We start from the raw sequence: 19,004 nt of genomic DNA, 5'->3' as shown, positions 1-19,004 counted from the left end.
AAATCAATAAAAATATATTTTTAAATGGCACCTCCCGAAGGTCAGGGTCTGGGGAGGCATCATTTGCATCAGCCCCCTCATCACCCCACTGAGAGAGGTCAGCGTGAGCTCCATCCCGGGCAGGTGAGCAAGTCCTAAGGAGAGTCTTGGAAAAGCCAGCTTGCTTGTTCTAACGCCTGCTTTTTGGCACCTAAGCCCCCAGACAGAGCAGAACACATGCCCATAAGAAGGAGCTTGAGTAACTCCCCATGCCTCCGTTTTCTCATCTGTCACAGAGGGGTAATTGTACCTGTAACACCCACTTTACAGGGTTATCAAGTGAGATAGTGGACATAAGAACACTTGGAAAACATGAGGTGCTGTTTGGGGTCAGGTGCTGTTATACCAGGTCATAGAGGAGAGGACCTGAGGAATAGCGAAGCACTAAGTGCTCCAGCCTTAGCTGAAAACATGTCACGTGTCAGAGACAGTCCTATTTTCCTGTGAAGGGGCTGACTGACCTCCTGCCAAGGAAGTGAGACTGCATTTGGTTGGTGGATTTATATCCTGCCTTGCTCCAGAAGTGAGTTAAGGTGGCTGGGAAGGGATAAAGGGAACTTCTGCTTTGGGTAGGGGATAGACCAAGCATTCCATTTCGCATTCATTTTTACCCCAAGCAAGTATTAAATGAGCACCTAGTATGGACCAGGTCCTGGGATTGTGATGTGGTTTCTGCTCGGAAGGGGCCCCAGGTCTCAAAGAAAAGACAGACGATAAACAGATGGGTCATAGTGTGGCAGGGCAGAGGCTGTGATGCATGGGGATTTGGGTAACACGGAGGAGAGAAGAATTAACTCGGTGTCCATAGGGGTGGAAGGAGGCTCAGGGAGGCACAGGGGTGGCCACCAGATGGTGCCTGGGCTGGATCAGGAAGGATGAGGAGGACTTGACGGGCAAAGAGGCATTCCAGGGAGTGTCAGGAAGTAGATGATGCCACAACATGTCATAAGTCACCTAAGGCATTTGATGCACTGAATGTGTGTCCCCCTGTGGGCCTCAGTTTCCTCATCTGTAAAATAGGAATTATGGCAGTACATACCTTATCAATCTGTTGTGAGAATTAAGTGGATCAATGTAAGTAAAGCACTTACAATAGCAAGTAGCACCTGGTAAAAAGCCCAATCAATATTAGCTACGGTTGTGCTATTATTTGTTCTTATTATTGAGTACTGTTGCTATTATGGTGGGTGCCAGGCATTATGCTGGGTGCTGGGGAAGCAGAGGTGGATGGTCCTGTCTGGGTCCTCATGGGTTCACAGTCCGGCTGGGGTTTCAGGCACATTCACGGGGCAGCAAAGGTGCTCTACCCTCACCCGATGCCTGCTTGCTATGCATTGCTCTAAGCACTTTACACAGTTTTTTGTAAATTTGTTATTGAAACGTTGTACATATTAAGAAAAGTCTACAAACCATAAATATTTTGCATCTATTATTAATATTTACAACAACACTATATGGTAGATTCTATTTCTTTTTAGGTGGAAACATTACAATTTTTTTTATTTTTAATGGTCCAAAATACACAGAACATACAATTGACCATCTTGACCATTTGGACATCTCGTGAGTGTACAAATATCTTTTTGAAACCCTGCTTTCAATTATTTTGGATATATACCAGAAGTGGAATTGCTGGATCATATGATAATTCTGTTTTTAATTTTAAAAAATGTTTTTATTAGAGAGAGAGAGAAACATCTATGTGAGAGAGAAACATAGATCGGTTGCCTCTCATATGCACCCCGACCAGGGTGGAACCTGCAACCAAGGCATGTGTCTTGACTGGGAATCGAACCAGAGACCTTTTGTTGCATGGGACAACGGTCAGGGCATGTTTTTAATTTTTGACGAACCATCATATTGTTTTCCACAGTGGCAGCCTCATTTCATATTCCTACCAGCACTGCACGAGGGTTCCAGTTTCTTCACATCCTCCCCAATGCTTTTATTTTCTGTTTATGTTGATAGTTATTTTCTAGTTATGTTGGGTATGAGGTGCTGTCTTACTTTGATTTGCATTTCCCTGATGACTAGTGATGTGAAGCATCTTTTCATGTGCTTATTGACCATTTGTGTATCTTCTTTGGAGAAATGTCTAAGTCCTTCGCCCGTTTTTCAATCAGATTGTTTTGTTGCTGTTGTTAGGTGATAAGAGTTCTTTAGTTATTCTGGATATTAACTCCTGTCAGATATATGATCTGTAAATATTTTCTCCTATTATGGTCTACTTGAAGTATTTTAAACCTCTACTGAATAAGTGCGGTAACTAAGGCACAAAGAGGGTAAGTAGTTGGCCTAGGTTACACAGCAATAAAGTTACTGACATACTGAAGCCCAAGGTTAATTCCATCTACTTCCCCCAGGAGGCGCTGGTGGCCTAGGCCCTTGTTGAAAGTATGAAGGAAGGAGAGAGAGGAGCGGGGGTTTTCCCTGCAGAGTCAAGTTCTTGTCAGATTAGACTCTGGAGCCCCAAGCTCCAGGATCTGGTCTTCGCCTCTCTGCCCTCAGCTTCCGCGTCTGTACTGGGTGGGTTCCATGCCCCACGTTCCTGACAAGCATGTTCTGAGGCTCTCAGTAGATTATGTGATTGTGCAGTGCTTTCTAGCCAGAGGAATGGCGTGACGAATCTTCAGCTTGGAAGCCAGTTCATCTCAGCGGCATTTTGTTGGGTTAGGCAGCAGCTCCTCCTGAAATCCTGGGGAGTGGGCCACCTCCTCTTCTCCTCTTGGACAGGAAGCACTTCTGGCTTCTCCAAAGTACCCCTCCCCACCCCACCTTCAGAGTGGGTTCCTCTTCAGCCCAGGCTCCTGGGGTCAGAGGCACACAGCCATCCCCCAGGGCGTTGAAGGGCCCCTGGGGTGCTTAGGCAGAGGCTCAGAGCCTTATGCACACAGAGGGACCCCAAGCCCGGCTTTGTCTCCCCCGGACAGTGCACCCCAGCTTCACAGGGCAAGAGAGAAACTCACTGGCCCTTAGCAACATGTCCCTGCGAAGTCCACCCACCCACCAAACAACAGACCATCGTGGAATCACCGCACCTTCCATTACTAATGTCCAGCCGCAGGACAAGGGGTCTCAACCTTTTCAGGGTCTGGGACTCTCTTGAGAATCCGAGGAAAGCCAGGGAGGAATGTGCTGATGCCCGTACCCAAAATGATGCATCCACTTCCGTTCCACTCATTGATGGACAGACAGGACACATGTAGGAGATTAGCAACTGGAACAGCAGGGGACTCGGGAGGGGCCGCCTGGTCACCCTGGTCTCTTCCTGGTTTCCCCTGTTGGGCACTACTGCCCGGAAAAAAGCCTTCCTCTTCCTCTCCCCCCTCACCCCACCCCCACCCCCCCGCCCTCAGAAATGTTCAGGCTGCTGTGATTGCCCCATTCACCAGGTTAGGAAACCTGAGGCTGTAGCAACCCTGGAAGGGAGTAGCTGCCTCGCCCTCACGGGACAGCTAGCTAGCCAAGCCCAGCCGCTATAAAAGGGAGTGCCACTCAGCCTGAGTATCTGTCACTTCTGTCAACTCTCAGCGCTGTTTCAGGAAGACCTGGTAAGTGGACTGCCCTGGTTGGCCCCACACTTCGGGCTTCTCCAGGGGCGGCTGGGGGAGCAGGCAGCCTTCACTGAGAGAGGGGAGGGAAAGCTCAGGGTGGGGTGAACCAAGCTCCGGACCTCCTCGGGAGAAGAGTGAGACAGGGACAAAGAAAGAGCCAGTCCTCTGAGACTTTTAGGTGAGGGCATATTCATTTCCTAAACTGGGCTTTTCTTGGGCAGAGGGTGAGGGCATGGAGTTGGCAGGCACTGTGTGTGTGTGTGTGTGTGTGTGTGTGTGTGTACCTACCCCCTACGACACTCCGATCCGTTTCATCCCTCCCCTTCTCATCACAGCTATAGCATCCTCTGGGTTTGGTTACTTGGATGGTGCAGGCCAGGACAAAGCCATTACTTGGGTTATGAACCTTCTGAGTGTCCACTTAGTCTTCACTCCACTGTGCTCCCCTTCCAGGTGAAGCAAATCCTTGGGCACCATGCTGACGGAAATGGAGAACACCCTGAACAACTTCATTGAGATCTACCACAAGTACTCCCACCTGCAAGGGAACGACCACGCCCTCTACGGCAATGACCTGAAGAAGTTGTTGGAGGACGAGTGCCCTCATTTCTTGCAGGTGAGGTGTGGCTGGGTGTCCCCTGGCTCTTTGCCTGGCTCTGATGATTCCCCGGGCCACTGGCCCCCCTGCTGCCCCAGGTAAATGGCCACTCTTCAGCTCCCACTCTGATCTTTACACTCTGCTTCTTTCTCCTCAATTTTGACAGAAAAAGAATGCAGAGACCTGGTTCAAAGAGCTGGATATCAATCGAGATAGTGCAATCAACTTCCGGGAGTACCTGACGCTGGTGATAAAGGTGGGCCTGGAAGCCCATGATGAAATCCACAAGGAGTAGCAGGGCTGCTGGGCCTGGGGCTGGGCCCCTGGACTGATCCCTGAAGAATAATAAAGTGATTGATACCTCAGGCCTCTGGTCCTCTCTTGCTTTCCTCTTGTGGAAGGAGACTCCTAGGGCGTGGGGGGAGGGTTGGAAAACCCACAGGGACAAAACCAAGCTTCTGCTGCCCCCCACTCCCTATGTCTCATGAACTTTTCGTTCTTACCATGTGTCTGGTTTCCTCTCTGCCTTCCCCCTAAATGATTTCTGAGTCTGGCCCTGAGTCACTGGCTCTAGGACTTAGGGCTCTAAAAAGCCCATGACACTGTAGCTAATGGTCTTCCAAATGGTGATATGGAAACAGGGTGATGTAAGGAAAACTACTGTTCTCTCAACTAAATATTAATTTCCAGCTAAATGTCTTAGATCAGACTCTTGGGAAATTAGGGCAATAACTGCATAGACGTGTGTGTGTGTGTGTGTGTGAGAGAGAGAGAGAGAGAGAGAGAGAGAGAGAGAGAGAGAGAGAGGGATTCTGTGTTTGGTGTGACAGGAGGTGGGTATTTAGAATTCTATGATAAGTAACACTAATAGCCCCTGGCCCAGATTTTGGAAGCTTTCCTTTTCTCTTGCCTTCCAATCTCCCAAGTCAATGAAAAAATAAAGGAATGGGCAGACAGGCCAGTACATTCATAAAACTCAACTCAAAGAACAGGCAACTCAAATGCTGCCCTGTGGGGTGATGGCTCTGGTGATCAATGAAACATCTCAGGCCTGGTGAATGGGAATTTCAGAGCCCAGCCCTGAGCTGGGTTTCTTGCCGCACCTTGGGAAATGTTCTGTGGCCCCCACTGGGGTGATGAGCAGTGGTGTTGGTGATGGAGGCGTATTATACATCTCTAAGTGGAACTGAAGTGGATGCATCATTTTGCGTACGGGTATCAGCACATTCCTCCCTGGCTTTCCTCAGATTCTCAAGAGGGTCCCAGACCCCGAAAAGGTTAAGACCCCTTGTCCTCCAGCTTGACATTAGTAATGAAAAGTGTGGTGATTCCACAATGGTCTGTTGTTTGGTGGGTTGGTGGACTTCGCAGGGGCATGCTGCTAAGGGCCAATCAGTTTCTCTCCTGCTGCCCACACCCCTCTCCCCTCCCCTCCTGCCCAGTGAAGCTGGGGTGCACTGTCCGGGGGAGACAAAGCCTCTGCCTAAGCACCCCAGGGGCCCTTCAACGCCCTGGGGGATGACTGTGTGCCTCTGACCCCAGGAGCCTGGGCTGAAGAGGAACCCCCTCTGGAGAGGTGGGAGGGAGAGACTTATCATTATCAAATTTTGTTTGCCAAGGCGTCTGTTGATTTTAACCCCACTCGGAAACCACGGGGAAGGTGACAGAGCGCCCCCTTGGGATTTCACTGTCCGTGATGGGCACTGGTTGTGAAGAATGGCATTGACCTCGAGCTCTCAACAGTTGATACTCGAGCTCATGGTGTGCAGGGGAGGTGACCCCACTGGCACTGGCCGCCTAGAGAAAGAGGTGGAGGTGAGGGGGGCACCACTGGAAGGTTCAGGGAGGTGGTAAGCGTGGAGACTGTGGTTTACAAACAGAACTGTTTTCATTACAGGAACCACTGGGCAGAGTCAGACAGGCTAGTCGCCTAGAGCAAGGTGATTTGGTTTCCTGTTTCCCCAGCTACCAAAGAAGAACAGGGCAGTGGGAAGTTGAGAAATAAGTTGTTTAGCAGGAAGCCCCATGCAACATTTGGGCCCACAAAGGAGACCTTGGCTCACCCATTGAGGCAGATCCGGCCACTGAGATTTCCGGGGCCTGTGAGGATGACCTGTCAGAAATCCTGCTTCTTCAGCCAGGTTCTCCACCCCAGGCTCCTGACTCCAGGTTCCTCACGGTTGTGACAAAAATCCTAAAGGCAGGGGGAGGATCTGGAATTGGGCAATTGGTGTCTAGCAGCTGAACAAATGAGCTTATTCCCATGGAAAGGAAGTCCCATACATTCCTCCACCTGGGAGCCAGACCATCCTGTTGGGGTCCAGATCCCAGTCTATCTCCTGGCCTCCTGACCTGGGAATTCAGCCTAAAATCAAATGGGCTGAAGAAGGGAGGGCAAACTACCAACACGTGCTGGGCTTCTGCTGGGTGTCAGTGTGAATGAGAAATAACACCTGAGGCCTGGAAAAAGACAAAATGCTGATTGCTTATATCTTTCATCTCTGCGAAGCAAGTGTGGCTACTTGTTAATCTCCCCCATCTGACACTTTTGGGAAATGTCAAAGGTCAACACAGTATGCTAGTATTTGACTAACAAGTCCCGGTGGATAAAGCCAGTTTACCTGCATGATGGAGTAATATGATTGTATAGCCTGGTAGAGATGGTAAACCCCTCACTGTCAGGGTTTTCATCACTCTTTTTAAAGTTAAAAGAGTCTCACATCTCACTTAAGAGTCTTATTTAGACACACCTTTCCTGGCTGTCTTTATATATCCTCAAATAGTCTTCAACCCAGCTTTAAAAAACAACAAACATCTTTATCGATCTTTCATGAATGGATTAAAATAAGAATTTTGACAGGGGCCCACTATGTGTGTTGATAATTTTACTTCTCAGCACTAGACTTTGTGATAGTTTATCTCATTTATTTTTTTGTAACAAACCTGAAAGAGGTCATCGCTATTTCCATTTGTATATGAAGAGATTCGGAGAGGTTAAGATAAAATGGACGGATCTGGCGAGTGAGAGAGGGAGGGTTAGATCCCAACAGTCTCTAGCGAGAAACCTGTTAGTTAAGATATGCCATGAAAGCCCTCTCTTTTGAGTAGCTTCCTGCCTGGGGGTGTGTGGAGGGCCTCCCTCTGCTGGCCTCTCGGTCCTCACCTCCTGCATGGTCTCTGCCATCCAGGGGCATAAAACAAAGGTCTCAGGTGCCAGAATGAGCTTCTCTCTGGAGTCGACTCACCAGGCACAGCTCAGGACTTGAGCTACTTGGGGTTTTTTGGTTTTGTTTTTTTCCTGGTGTGAGTAATCCTCTAGACAATACAACAAGAGGATCAGCATTTTGAGTTCCTTAACCTCTTAGGTGTTGTTCCAGTAGTAACTTCCCCTTCCTTCTGGGCTGGGGGCCCTCCCTGGCAGTCTCAGGAGCTGTAGACGTTTCTGTGTAAACAACTCTGATTTGCAAAATCACGGCCTGAACTGGCTGCGAAGGCCAGGGTATGGACCTTTGGCAACTCTTTCAAAAGATCTGCCCCCAACCTCTCTCAGCGGACAGGACAGGAGCCTCCGCTTCCTCCTGTTGAACAGGCACAATTAGCAGCAGAAAGCATGGAGCTCTCCTGCAGCCGAAGCCCGCCCAGAGCCTCTTCATCAGCCCAGCCCAGCAAGGGCTCCAATCCAATCCGGCGTCTTCTTTTGCTCTAGCACATTTCCCCCCTGTGCTTTGCAGAGCAAAATATTTAACCAAAATAGGACGCTCTGGATTTCTTTCCTACTTTTGTCCTAGACCTTTCATGAGGTGCATCTAACCGTAAATATCACACTTAATGAAGAAATGATAGAGCCCTAGCCCAGTGGTCGGCGAACTGTGGCTCGCGAGGCACATGCGGCTCTTTGGCCCCTTGAGTGTGGCTCTTCCTGAGCCTTAGGAGTACCCTAATGAAGTTAATAATGTACCTACCTATATAGTTTAAGTTTAAAAAATTTGGCTCTCAAAAGAAATTTCAATCGTTGTACTGTTGATATTTGGCTCTGTTGACTAATGAGTTTGCCAACCACTGCCCTAGCCGGTTTGGCTCAGTGGGATAGAGTGTCGGCCTGTAGACCAAAGGGTCCCAGGTTCAATTCCGGGTCAAGGGCACGTAACTTGGTTGCAGGCTTCTCCCCAGCCAAGGCCCTGGTCGGGGCTTGTGTAGGAGGCAACCAACTGATGTGTTACTATCACATCAGTGTTTCTCTCTGTCTTTCCCTCTCTCTTCCACTCTCCCTAAAAATCAATGGGAAAAATATCCTTGGGCAAGGATGAACAACAACAAAAAGAAATGATAGACATTTCTCTTTACTGATGGAAGAAGACATGGTGCCCCCATTACCACTTCTATTTAGAATTTGTATTGGAGACCCTAGCCAGCGTTACAAGACATGAACAAATAAATGAGAAGTAACGGGAGCTCTGGAGGCTCTGGCCACATGAAGGAAGTGAATACCCTGCCGGGCACCCCCGTTTCTGCATTTCATTGCCTCCTTCCTTCCTCCCTTGTGAATAACAGCCACTCTTGCAGAATGTTTAGAAATGTGCCCCCACCAAATTGGACTTGGTTCTGCCCATGAGGCTGATAACACCACTCCTGAAAAACACACTGACTTGCTGGTATCTCTCTCTCTTTTTTTTTTTCCTGTGGGCTGAGTGGCCTTCCCATAGCCTGCATCTGAACACCCAGGCTTGGAGCAGGAAAGACGCTGCCATACTCTCAGACTCAGAGAAATCAGCTACTCTGAGTCCCTTCCTCTCGGGAAAGGTTCAGAAATTTAGAAATCCACAGTCTGAGATAGAGACCTCAAAAGTCATTTCTCCTGCACTTCCCTTTTCTGCTATCTATTCTGGGTCTCACAGAGAGTAAACCTTTCAACAACACATTTAAGACATGCTTTCTTTGTCTTCTTTTTCCTCCAGAATATCCTGCCAACCACTTGTGCTGTCCAAAGTCCGGGGGTATCCCATAGGACTCCTTCAAGCCCTCCCCAGACCTTCAGAGCTCCAGAAGCTCCCACTGTGTGAAGAGCGGCTACAGTCTTTGGGCAGGTTCAAACCTTGGACTAATGAGAGGGCACAGTCCTCTCATGGCCATGTGCAAGTCCCAGCTTGGAGGGCAGAGCCCTCCCAACACAATTATAGCCAACAGCTATAGTTGTAAGCTTGAACCTATGGTCCGAACACGTGGCCCCACGTGCCTGAGTGATCTGGGCTTGGTAGAGTTCAGGTGCATGTAATTGAGTAGGATCGAAACCCACCAGAATGTTGTAAACATCTTGACCACGCCCTTACTTTGCCTCGTGGAATCCGGATATAAAATAAAGACACGGTTTGTAGTTCGTGGCACTGTCTTTCTCCATCAGAGAGGGCAGCGTCCCACCCAGCCTCAGCTTTATTCTCTTGTCTGTCTTTTCTAATTCTTCACCGCCCCCACTCAGGTTCACCCTTGGCCGTGCTGGCGCAGCATACCACTGGATTGATGTTCTGAAGGAACTCCAAGTCCCAGCCTGGTGCCGGGGCCCGGACAGAGCCCTTAGCCCAGTGTTTCTCAACCTTGGCTGCACATTAGAATCACCTGGGAATCTTTTGAAAATCCTGATTTCTGGGCCTCATCCTCCGGAAATTCTGTTTCTTTGTGATGGGGTGGGGCCACAACATTAGTAACAAAGAAACAGAATTTCCGGAGGATGAGGCCCAGAAATCAGGATTTTAAAAAGATTCCCAGGTGATTCTAATGTGCAGCCAAGGTTGACAACCACTGCCTTAGCCATTTTCTCAAAGGAGGTGTGTGTGTGTCTCTCTTTTCCCTCTGGCTTTAGACAGGAGCCTTTTCTTCCCCTTCTGGAACTAGCCTCAGTGACGCCAATGAAGCCAGGAGCCCTCTGTGGACGGCCCCGCCATGACTGGGCCTGGGCAAGCCTCCCTGGTGCAACATTGGGTCCAGGCTCTTTCTCCAGTAGCAGCACTGATCACCTCCCAGGGTCTAGGAAATGCCACTGGGGCCACATAACCCCCCACAGCTCTAGCACACATCGCGTGGCCTCTGTTCTCACGGTGGCTATGGGGGCTCTCCCTACACAAAGCCCACCAGGGCCCTGTGAGCATCCACCAGGACCCCCTCCTCCCTCCTTTCTCTGATGTCTGCCACTTTCAATTTTCTCAGCCAAGTTCTAGTCCTCCCTGGAATGCCTGCTTCCCTGAGGCCTTAATGTCAACTCCTATCAACCACACTCTCTCCCGGCAACTCACTGGCCCTGCTGTCTGCTCTGAAGGTTGGCTCAGAGCCACAGGGTGACCTCATTCCCAGCACCCTCGGACCTAGGCACTGTGGGTCAGGGCCTCCTTCTCTGGGAAGAGGGTCAGTGTGTTTAAAAACTCAGGGTGTGAGGCAGAGATGCTAAAAAATCACTCCTGAAGCACACCTGGATACTCCGCTAGCTTGTCTAGGGGCTCTCAAAGAATTGAATTTTTTAGCAAACAAAAAATCCTTTATTTTCCTTCTCTGCTCTCTGGAGTATTCTGTCAATTGCCTGGTATATGTCCAGGGCCTAAACACATCCTATACATTTACAGATGTTTGTTGTTTTATTTCATCTTACATGAACCTATGTGCTACATACAGTCTGCGTATTTCTCAAAAAGATATGGAATGTGGCCTGGCTGGTGTGGCTCAGTTGGCTGAGTGTTGGCCTGTGCACCGAAAGGTCACCAGTTTGATTCCTGGTCAGGGCACATGTCCAGGTTTTGGGCTTGAACCCCAATAGGGGGTGTACAGAAGTCAGCCGATGGATGTTTCTCTCCCTCTCCCCCTTCTCTCTAAAATCAATTTTTAACCCATTTATTAAAAAAGATATGGAATGTAATTGTAAAGAAGGGAAAAATCAACAAACAGAAAGTAAGCAGCTGCAGGAGTTCTTCAGGCGGTCTCGTCCCTTCTGACTGGATTCCTCCAAGGAAGCAGTGACTATCATGGTTCAATGGGTGCAAAGTTCCAGTTACACAAGACGAAGGTGTTCTAGAGACCTGCAGGTCAACACGGTGCGGTTAACAATACAGGTTTGTGCACTTGAACATTTGGTGAGAGGGTAGATGTCATGCTAAGTGCTCTCACCACAAAAACAAAGGCCCTTGGTAACTTAGGAGGCGATGGCTGCGTTCACGGTTGTGGTGATGGTTTCACGGGTGCATACACATGTCCAAACTCATCAAATTGTGCACATTCAATATGTGCAGGGGTTTTTTTGTATGTTAATTATACAGGAATCCAGCTGTAGAAAGGCGTTGTTTTCTCCTGAGAGGGAAAAAAGGAAGGAAGCAGTGACTTGGACAGTCTCTGCCACACCTGATTTCCTCATAGGATTACAGCCTTGCCCAATGTCAGTCAACATTTGTTCAACATTTGTTCCGGGGGAACAAAGCAGGCCTTAATGCTGAGTAAGCTGGATGGGGTTCCGAATTGTAACTGTGTTAGGATGGAACCCCATTACACGGATCTTATTTTCCCCCATCACTTCTCATGCTCCCATCTGGCCAGTTTCTCCTCTTGTGGCCTCCCCACCCCTGAATGGCCCAAACATCTCAGGGGCTTTTCTACTGCACTGCGGGGGACTGTTCAATTCTCCATGGTGGAGGGCGGGGAGCCAGGGTCTCACTCACCTGTTCCTCTAGACCAGTTATATGGACGGTGTGGCTACTGAAGGCTAGAGGTGCAGGTTTAGGGACGAACCTAGCCCACTACTGCAGGGGCCCACTGTGACCCCTTACAGTCCACATTGCCATGGCCACTGTGCTAACCAAGCATGCAGGGGAGTCTGTGGTATTGAATGCAAGGTTCCCAGGTTAGACTTAAACATATGTTTTTATTTCAGAGGCCTTGATAACCTCTTCCTAGCCTTGGTGCTTTAATGGTGATCATCCTCATCCAATTTGGTAGCTTTCTCACTGCCAAGTTCGGGGATTGTAGCAGGAGAATGGGGAAGACACAGAGGGGTTGGTGTCTCACTTCCTGAAAACCCTGAGGTCCTTCTTGGAAATCCATCGGTGACTGGCTTTGCATCCCAGAACAAGTTAGGGAGAAGACTTCCTTCCCGCATCTCCCAACCCCGAGGCACAAAGATCTTCATTAAGTTGGCTTCCAGCTTGCCAGAACCGAGGGTAGGGCTGGCAATGTATTTCATTCTCTGCTTCCTGGCTCTGCCACCTCTCTCCCCGCCTCACCAGGCACCTGCTGGGACTCTGCCTCCTCCCCAGACAGTAAGTTCACTGAGGGCAGGACAGTGTCTGTCCAGTTCATGGTGGCCTCCCCCAGTGCCTGCCAGCCAGCGACTAGCAGATATAAAGGGCAAGGAAGTCTGTGCCAGGTGAAGGACCCACGTCCCCCGGCTCCTCACCATTGCTCAGAGGTCTCCAGAGATGGAATCCCTTTAGATCCAGTCTCCCATCCTTTAAAGCACCATCACCTTCTTTTTCTCTCTCCTTGCTTACCTGAGAGTCCATTTCCCTCTGGGAGAGGGTAACATTAGAGAAGGTGTCTCTGTGAGGGCAGTCTCCAGGCTAACTTGGGGGATAAACCCACCTTGGTGGACTGCGATCCTGCCCCATCTAGTCACCCTGCCCCACCTTAAGCTCTGGCATGCCCCACCCCACTATTTGGGTGTGACTAACAGAGTCCCATGGTTGCCATGAGCACTTTGAGTGAGGTAATTTTTAATTTTGATATAATTTGATGTAATTTAGTTTGATAGAATTCCAAACTTACAGAAAAGTTGCACATATAGTACAAGAAACTCCCATATATCCCCTATTCAGATTTCCCATTTCATAATGTAAATGTTTCTTTACTTTATGAAAATTTTAAGTTATCTTCTTTAAAATATATTTTTTTATTGATTTCAGAGAGAAAGGGAAAGGGAGAGAGAGACAGAAACAACAATGGTGAGAGAGAATCATCGATAGGCTGCCTCCCTTATGCCCCACACTGGGGATTGAGCCTGCAACCTGGGCAGGTGCCCTGGCTGGGAAGCAAACTGTGACCTCCTGGTTCATAGGTTGACACTCAACCACTAAGACACACGAGCCAGACTGAAGTTACCTTGATATGCTTTTCAGGGTGTTTGCATGATCACATTTAGTTCAATTCCCTTGAAGGTGAAAGTCTGTCTTAAGGATGCACATTTATTTCCAGCTGTGAAAGTGAGTCTGTTATCAATTTGGCTCAAAACTTATTCGAAAAGTTTCCTTCTTGCTGTGTAGCATGCTCTTACGACTTGTACACAGTGATTTTAGGTGTAGCAGTAATTTTTTAACGAAGCAGTAGACTACTTTTTAGAGGACGTTTTAGGTTTACAGAAATATTGCACAAGATGTAGTTCCCATATCCCCCTTGGCCTTCCCTCCCCCAGGGCCCCTCTTACTGACATCTTGCCTTAGTGTGGTGCATTTGTTCCCATCAAGCCAACATTCATCCATCACTAATAACTAAAGTCCATCGTCCACATTATGACTCACTCTTTGCATCGCACATCTATGGGTTTTGACAAGTGCCTAATGGCTTGTATTCACCACTGTAGTATCATCCTCATCAAACTGTCAACAGAGGAGTTTCCCATCGTGTTCATCCTCCTTGGCTGCCCCGAGCATCAGCCTTTCTGCACAGTCCCACCCTGGAGCAGTTTCTATAGAGTGGGAGCGGCAGGACAAGTCCAGGTGACAGCCAGGCCACAGGTCTCAGGAATCCACCCCCCCACCCGCTCTGAAACGCCAAGGCCAGCAGCGGGACACTCACCAGGGAGCTGGAGGGAGCATCCCCAGGGCTTGAGCTTTCCCCCGGGGGCCTATCCTGCCTTTTCATTGGGGTGCAGATGGGAGGAGGGAGGAAGGTCGGGCACGTGGCAAGATGCTACGTGCCAGGACCTGTGCCAGGCGCCTGCTGTGTGTTGGCTTCCTTGTCTCCCCAAAGGCCTCTCTGGGTGGCACAGATGCTGGGCTGGTGCTCAGGGGGCTGAGGGCAGCTTCGGCAGAGGGAAGACCAGCATGCAGGCCCCTCCACCCCGGGACCACTGTCAGGACCCAGGGGAGGAAGGTCACTTGTAGGAGACTCCCAGTGGCCAGCGACCAGGCCCCTGGAAGGCTGGCTCTGGACTCACATATATGCTAGCCGGTCTGAATGATCCACATCCATGATCGGTGGGTAAGGGCAAAAGTAAAATTTAAACATCACACTTCATTGTTTTTAAGCCCTTTCTCACATAGTCTCCCAGCTGGGCCTTATCGCAATTCTGGGAGCTAAATGAGGCCAGTGAGATGACCACACAAATGAAGAAAGGGGCTCACAGAAGTCAAGGGCTTGCCCAAGGGCACAGAACTGACCCCCTCACCTCCACTGTGGCCTGCAAAGCAGCCTTGCATCAGACCCCAGCCCAGTGTGGGATCCGGGTTCCAATCTTGGCCTGAACCCCACTCAGGACGCCCCACCTGGGTCCTGTGAGGTGAATTCTCTGTGTTATGATTTAGGAAGGTGTCTGAACCCATCGAATGCCAAATTCCAATAGGGCATCACGGAATTTGTGCTGCTCTGACCCTGAACCTAGGGACTTTCCATGTGGGGGAGAGGATGGGGAGTGGTGGGGGTACATCAAGGAAAGAATTTTTAAAAGGCTAATCAAGAATTGACTGCATTAGGGTGGAAACTGGAAGAAAAAGATCAGAGTCTGATAAGAGTGCACCTACCAAAAATTATGAGCATGTATTATTTTTTTTAATAACTAAAAAATCTATTCTTACTTTAGGGGGAAAATGGCAACAATGGCAGAGGTTTTGAGAGCAGACAAATTAGGGTTTGGCACTTTAAAAAGTTACTTAGCCTCTCTAAACTCATTTCCTTCATCTGCAGAATGGGCACACTCTGAGCATGCCCCTCAGGGCTCTCTGGAGAACTAAGGGAAGGTGGTGTCAAGCAGTGTCTGGCATGTCGTAAGTGCTCAATACATGCTTGCTTTCAACAACACGTAGACTTTATTTTTTAGAAGCATTTTATTTACTTATTAATCCTCACCTGAGGATATTTTTCCATTATTTTTAGAGAGAGTGGAAGGGAGGAGGAGAGACAGAGAGAAACTTCGATGAGAGAGAGACACATTGATTGGTTGCCTTCTGCACAGGATTAAGCCTGTAACTGGGACCCTTCAGTTCGTAGGCTGACACTATTCAGTGAGCCAAACTGGCCAGGGCTTTTAGAAGCATTTTAGATTTAGGCAAAAATTGAGGAGATAATATAGGTAGTTCCCGTACACCTGTACACGTCTCCCCTCTTGTGAACATTCCACATTCATCTGGTACATTTGTTACAATTAGTGAACTGCTCTTGATATATTATTATGAACTAAATTCTGTACTTATTCAGATTTCCTTAGTTTTAAACCAACATCCCTTTTCTGTTTCAGGATTACATGCTCACTTCGTTTTTATCATCGTTATTATTTGGGGGGTAATGGACACAGCAAATGCCTCTCCCAGTCCTTCCTTTTCAGGTAGGAGCCATCCAGGCAGTGAAACTTGCTCCCCTGGCCTTCTATTAGGAAGCAGGAAACTGAGTTAGAGGTGAAGGCTGGGTCCTGCCCTAGAGCTGAGAAATGTGTGAGGCACCTGTGTGTGTGTATAGGGTGGGGTTGGACGTTCTGCTTCAGGCTGAGCAGGGGGTGTGATGGATACAACCTGAACTTCTTGTGTTGCGGTCAAAGTCACAGGTTTGAACCTTGTATTGAGCAACAGAGTGTGTACCAGCTATTGCCTCAAGACAGATGAATCAGAGAAGTTTCCTCACTTGCGGTCAAAGGAGAGGCCAGAGTGCCTTATAAAAACCTTCCCTGCTCGGTGCTCCTCACCAGTGCTTACTTCTTGCTAGAGCTCCACACTCCTGTGCATTGAGGGTAAGTGTCCTTTCCTTGCTGGGCCCTTGGGGGTCCTCAGAGTGGTGATGGTAGGGGACCACGTTGCAGGCTGTGGGAGGCCACAATCTTCCGCTTGCTGGAGCTCCTCTGGGATGACTATATCAAAAAAAAGTTTTTTTAATTTAAATTTTTTTTCAATTATAGTTGACATGCAATATTAGTTTCAGGTGTACAACATAATAGTTAGACATTTATGTACCTTAAGAAGTAAAGAGCCGACTGCATTTTGGACCAAGGAGAACAGCTCTTGCTGAGCGAGGTGGACCCAGTCTCAGGACTTAGGATGGCAAAGGCGGGCGGGCTGGTGAATGTCTATAAGGGACCGGTGGCCTTTCACTTGGGGAAAAGGAACAGCTGGGGAACCACAGAACCCTTCCCAGCTGAGCTTGAGTGAGCAACACTCTCTGGTTATAGTATCCAGGAGTTACGGGGACATGGACCACTGTGGCAGTTGAGGCTGATTCTTTTCAACGTTAGATGCTATTATATGTCCTCCCTCATCCAATCCACAAATGGAGAGCAGAGAGAACACAAAGCCGATGCAGGGGGAAGCCATCCCTTGTTTAAACTTCCAATGCAGAAAGAGAGGGGAGAGGGGGTCAGGGGGTGGGGGAGGAACTGTCCTAGACCTGCCTTGTCTCCTGAAGGTTAACGTGAGGTTTGAGAAGATGACTAAGCTGGAAGACCACCTGGAGGGAATCATCAATGTCTTTCACCAGTACTCCGTTCGGGTGGGAGATTTTGACACCCTCAACAAGCGTGAGCTGAAGCAGCTGATCACAAAGGAACTTGTCAACACAATCAAGGTGGGTGACGCCCATCATGGTGAACTACCTCCCTCCGCCCCCCTTCACATTGAGGACAGTGGCAAGGACTGAAGGAGAAACAATTTCAGCACCCAGGGAAGCTCTCCCTCTGCTGGGGGGAAAAGGCCCCACCTCCCTGTCTGGGTTAACTCACTCTGTCCCTCAGGCTGTACTCTCTCCCCCTCTGGAAGTGTTTGCACATAGGTGAGGTGGAGAAGGGTGGGGCAGGGAAAGGGGGTGGATTAGTGAACTACATGGCTCATGACGGTTGCCTCTCTGCCTTCTGTTTTGTCACATTGGATTCCCCTACACAGTTTTGGCCAATGAATGAATGTCCCTGGGCCTCCCTAAGCTGAGCTCTGAGGATGGGAAAGGGGGAGGGAGAGTCTGAACTCACTGTGTCTGCTGTCCCCTTCTCCTAGAACACCAAAGATCAAGCCACCATTGACAAGATATTCCAAGAACTGGATTCTGATCGAGATGGACAGGTCAACTTTAATGAATTCGTGGTCCTATTGGCCAGGGTGCTGGTGACTGCCCATGAGAATATCCACACAGAGTAAGCAGCTCTGAGTGGCTTTTCCCCAGCAATGTCTGCAAGAAGAACTGAGGGGAGTGAGAGTTAATAAATGTATGCTTGAAAAGTTCTTAACCGTGTCAGTGCAATTCTTTTCTTTCCATGTCCCTGGCTTTCAAACTTGATGACAACTTACCCCTGCTATTCTGACAGGCCTCATTTAGACCCCCGAGATCCCCTCCTCTGTTTGTCCATTTGTTTACCACCTATTTATTAAATGTCCACCACCTATGCATTTATTCATTCATTCTACAAATATTCTATGATAGGAAGAGACACAAAGACACAAAGTTTCTGTCCTCTTGGGGCTTGCATTCTAGTGGGGAGGGGATAGAAAATAAATAGACAAATAAAAATATATATTATGATACACCGGTAGGTAATGATAGGTGATATGAAGAAAGCTAAAGTAGGGAAGTAAGATTGGGGAAGGAAGGGTGTTGTTTAGAGAAGACGACTAAGGAATGCATGTGAGCAGAAATCTGAAAGATAGGAAGGAGAGCAGCGTGCAGATATCTGGGGTCCAAGAGTTCCTTGCAGTGCAGTTAAGGCCCAGGGGTGAACATACGTTTGGCTTGCTCAAAGAACAGCACCGAAGGCAATGTGCAGGGGCTGACATGGAGGTGGTGGGAGGTGTGCGCCTACAAGGAGCAGGGAGCAGGTCCTATCTGCAGATGTTGGGGAGCAGTCGGGAGCTACTGGGGGTTTTTGAATGAGGGAGCAAGATGATTTCACTTATGTTTGCAAAGCATTACTCTGGCTGCCTTGGTGGAGAAGAGCTAGCCAGAGGCAGGCAAGAGTAAAAGCAGAGAGACCAGCCAAGGAGGGATTCTCCAGAGTAGCCCTGGCCAAGAGAAATATAATGGGGCCACACTTGTCATCGTATATGTACTTGCAGCCATATTACTTGAAGCCATATTTGAGGAAATTAACATGAATAGACCTTGAGAATATTATGCTAACTGAAATAAGTCAGTCAGAAAAAGCTAAGAACCATATGATTTCACTCATATGTGGGATATAAAACTGAAGCTCATAGACACAGGCAACAGTATGGCAGTTACCAAAAGGAAGGGTGTGGGGAGGGAGTAAAGGGTAAAGGGGACCAATAAATAGTGATGGAAGATGACTTGACTTTGGGTGGTGGACACACACAATGCAATATATGGATCATGTATCAGAAATGTACACTTAAAACCCATATAATCTTATTAACCAATGTCACCCCAATAAGTTTAATTTGAAGAAGAAGGAGGAGCAGGAGGAGGAGAAAGGAATAGCAGCCGGGCACAGTCTTGAGCTCTGGCAAACCTTCCAGAAGTTGGTCCCCAGCCCCTCTTCAGCTAGAGGAACAGGTCAGAAGGACAGAGTTTGTGACAAAATTTAAGAGAGATTAGGCAGCCTGGCTGGTGTGGCTCTGTGGTTGAATGTAGACCCATGAACTAAG

The 19,004-nt window shown here is 48.6% G+C and overlaps 2 protein-coding genes across 3 annotated transcripts in view; both read left to right on the top strand.

Annotated features, from left to right (window-relative positions):
- The window catches only part of S100A8 (S100 calcium binding protein A8), a 238,774-nt gene extending 234,218 nt beyond the window's left edge, over window positions 1–4,556 (top strand). Inside the window, exons 2-4 of one of the 2 annotated variants that reach the window (XM_059675520.1) lie at window positions 3,557–3,590; window positions 4,047–4,209; window positions 4,358–4,556. In XM_059675520.1, the coding sequence (XP_059531503.1) occupies window positions 4,069–4,209; window positions 4,358–4,486 (270 nt within the window). In that variant the 5' untranslated portion in view covers window positions 3,557–3,590; window positions 4,047–4,068 and the 3' untranslated portion in view covers window positions 4,487–4,556. Of the gene's footprint in view, window positions 1–3,556; window positions 3,591–3,617; window positions 3,772–4,046; window positions 4,210–4,357 lie in introns of those variants that run through there. The other variant, XM_059675521.1, reaches the window with a different exon arrangement.
- Window positions 4,557–15,996: 11,440 nt separating this feature from the next.
- On the top strand, window positions 15,997–17,627 carry S100A12 (S100 calcium binding protein A12). Its single transcript, XM_059675534.1, has 3 exons — window positions 15,997–16,153; window positions 16,822–16,980; window positions 17,403–17,627. Exons 2-3 carry the CDS (start codon window positions 16,843–16,845, stop codon window positions 17,541–17,543), a joined length of 279 nt encoding a protein of 92 aa, XP_059531517.1. The 5' UTR covers window positions 15,997–16,153; window positions 16,822–16,842; the 3' UTR covers window positions 17,544–17,627.
- Window positions 17,628–19,004: the final 1,377 nt, after the last annotated feature.

This window comes from Myotis daubentonii, chromosome 18, assembly GCF_963259705.1.
Source record: "Myotis daubentonii chromosome 18, mMyoDau2.1, whole genome shotgun sequence".
NCBI classification, from domain to species: Eukaryota; Metazoa; Chordata; class Mammalia; order Chiroptera; family Vespertilionidae; genus Myotis; species Myotis daubentonii.
The sequence above is the reverse complement of the archived record's forward strand: the minus strand, read 5'-3'. Positions and strand labels throughout refer to the sequence as shown.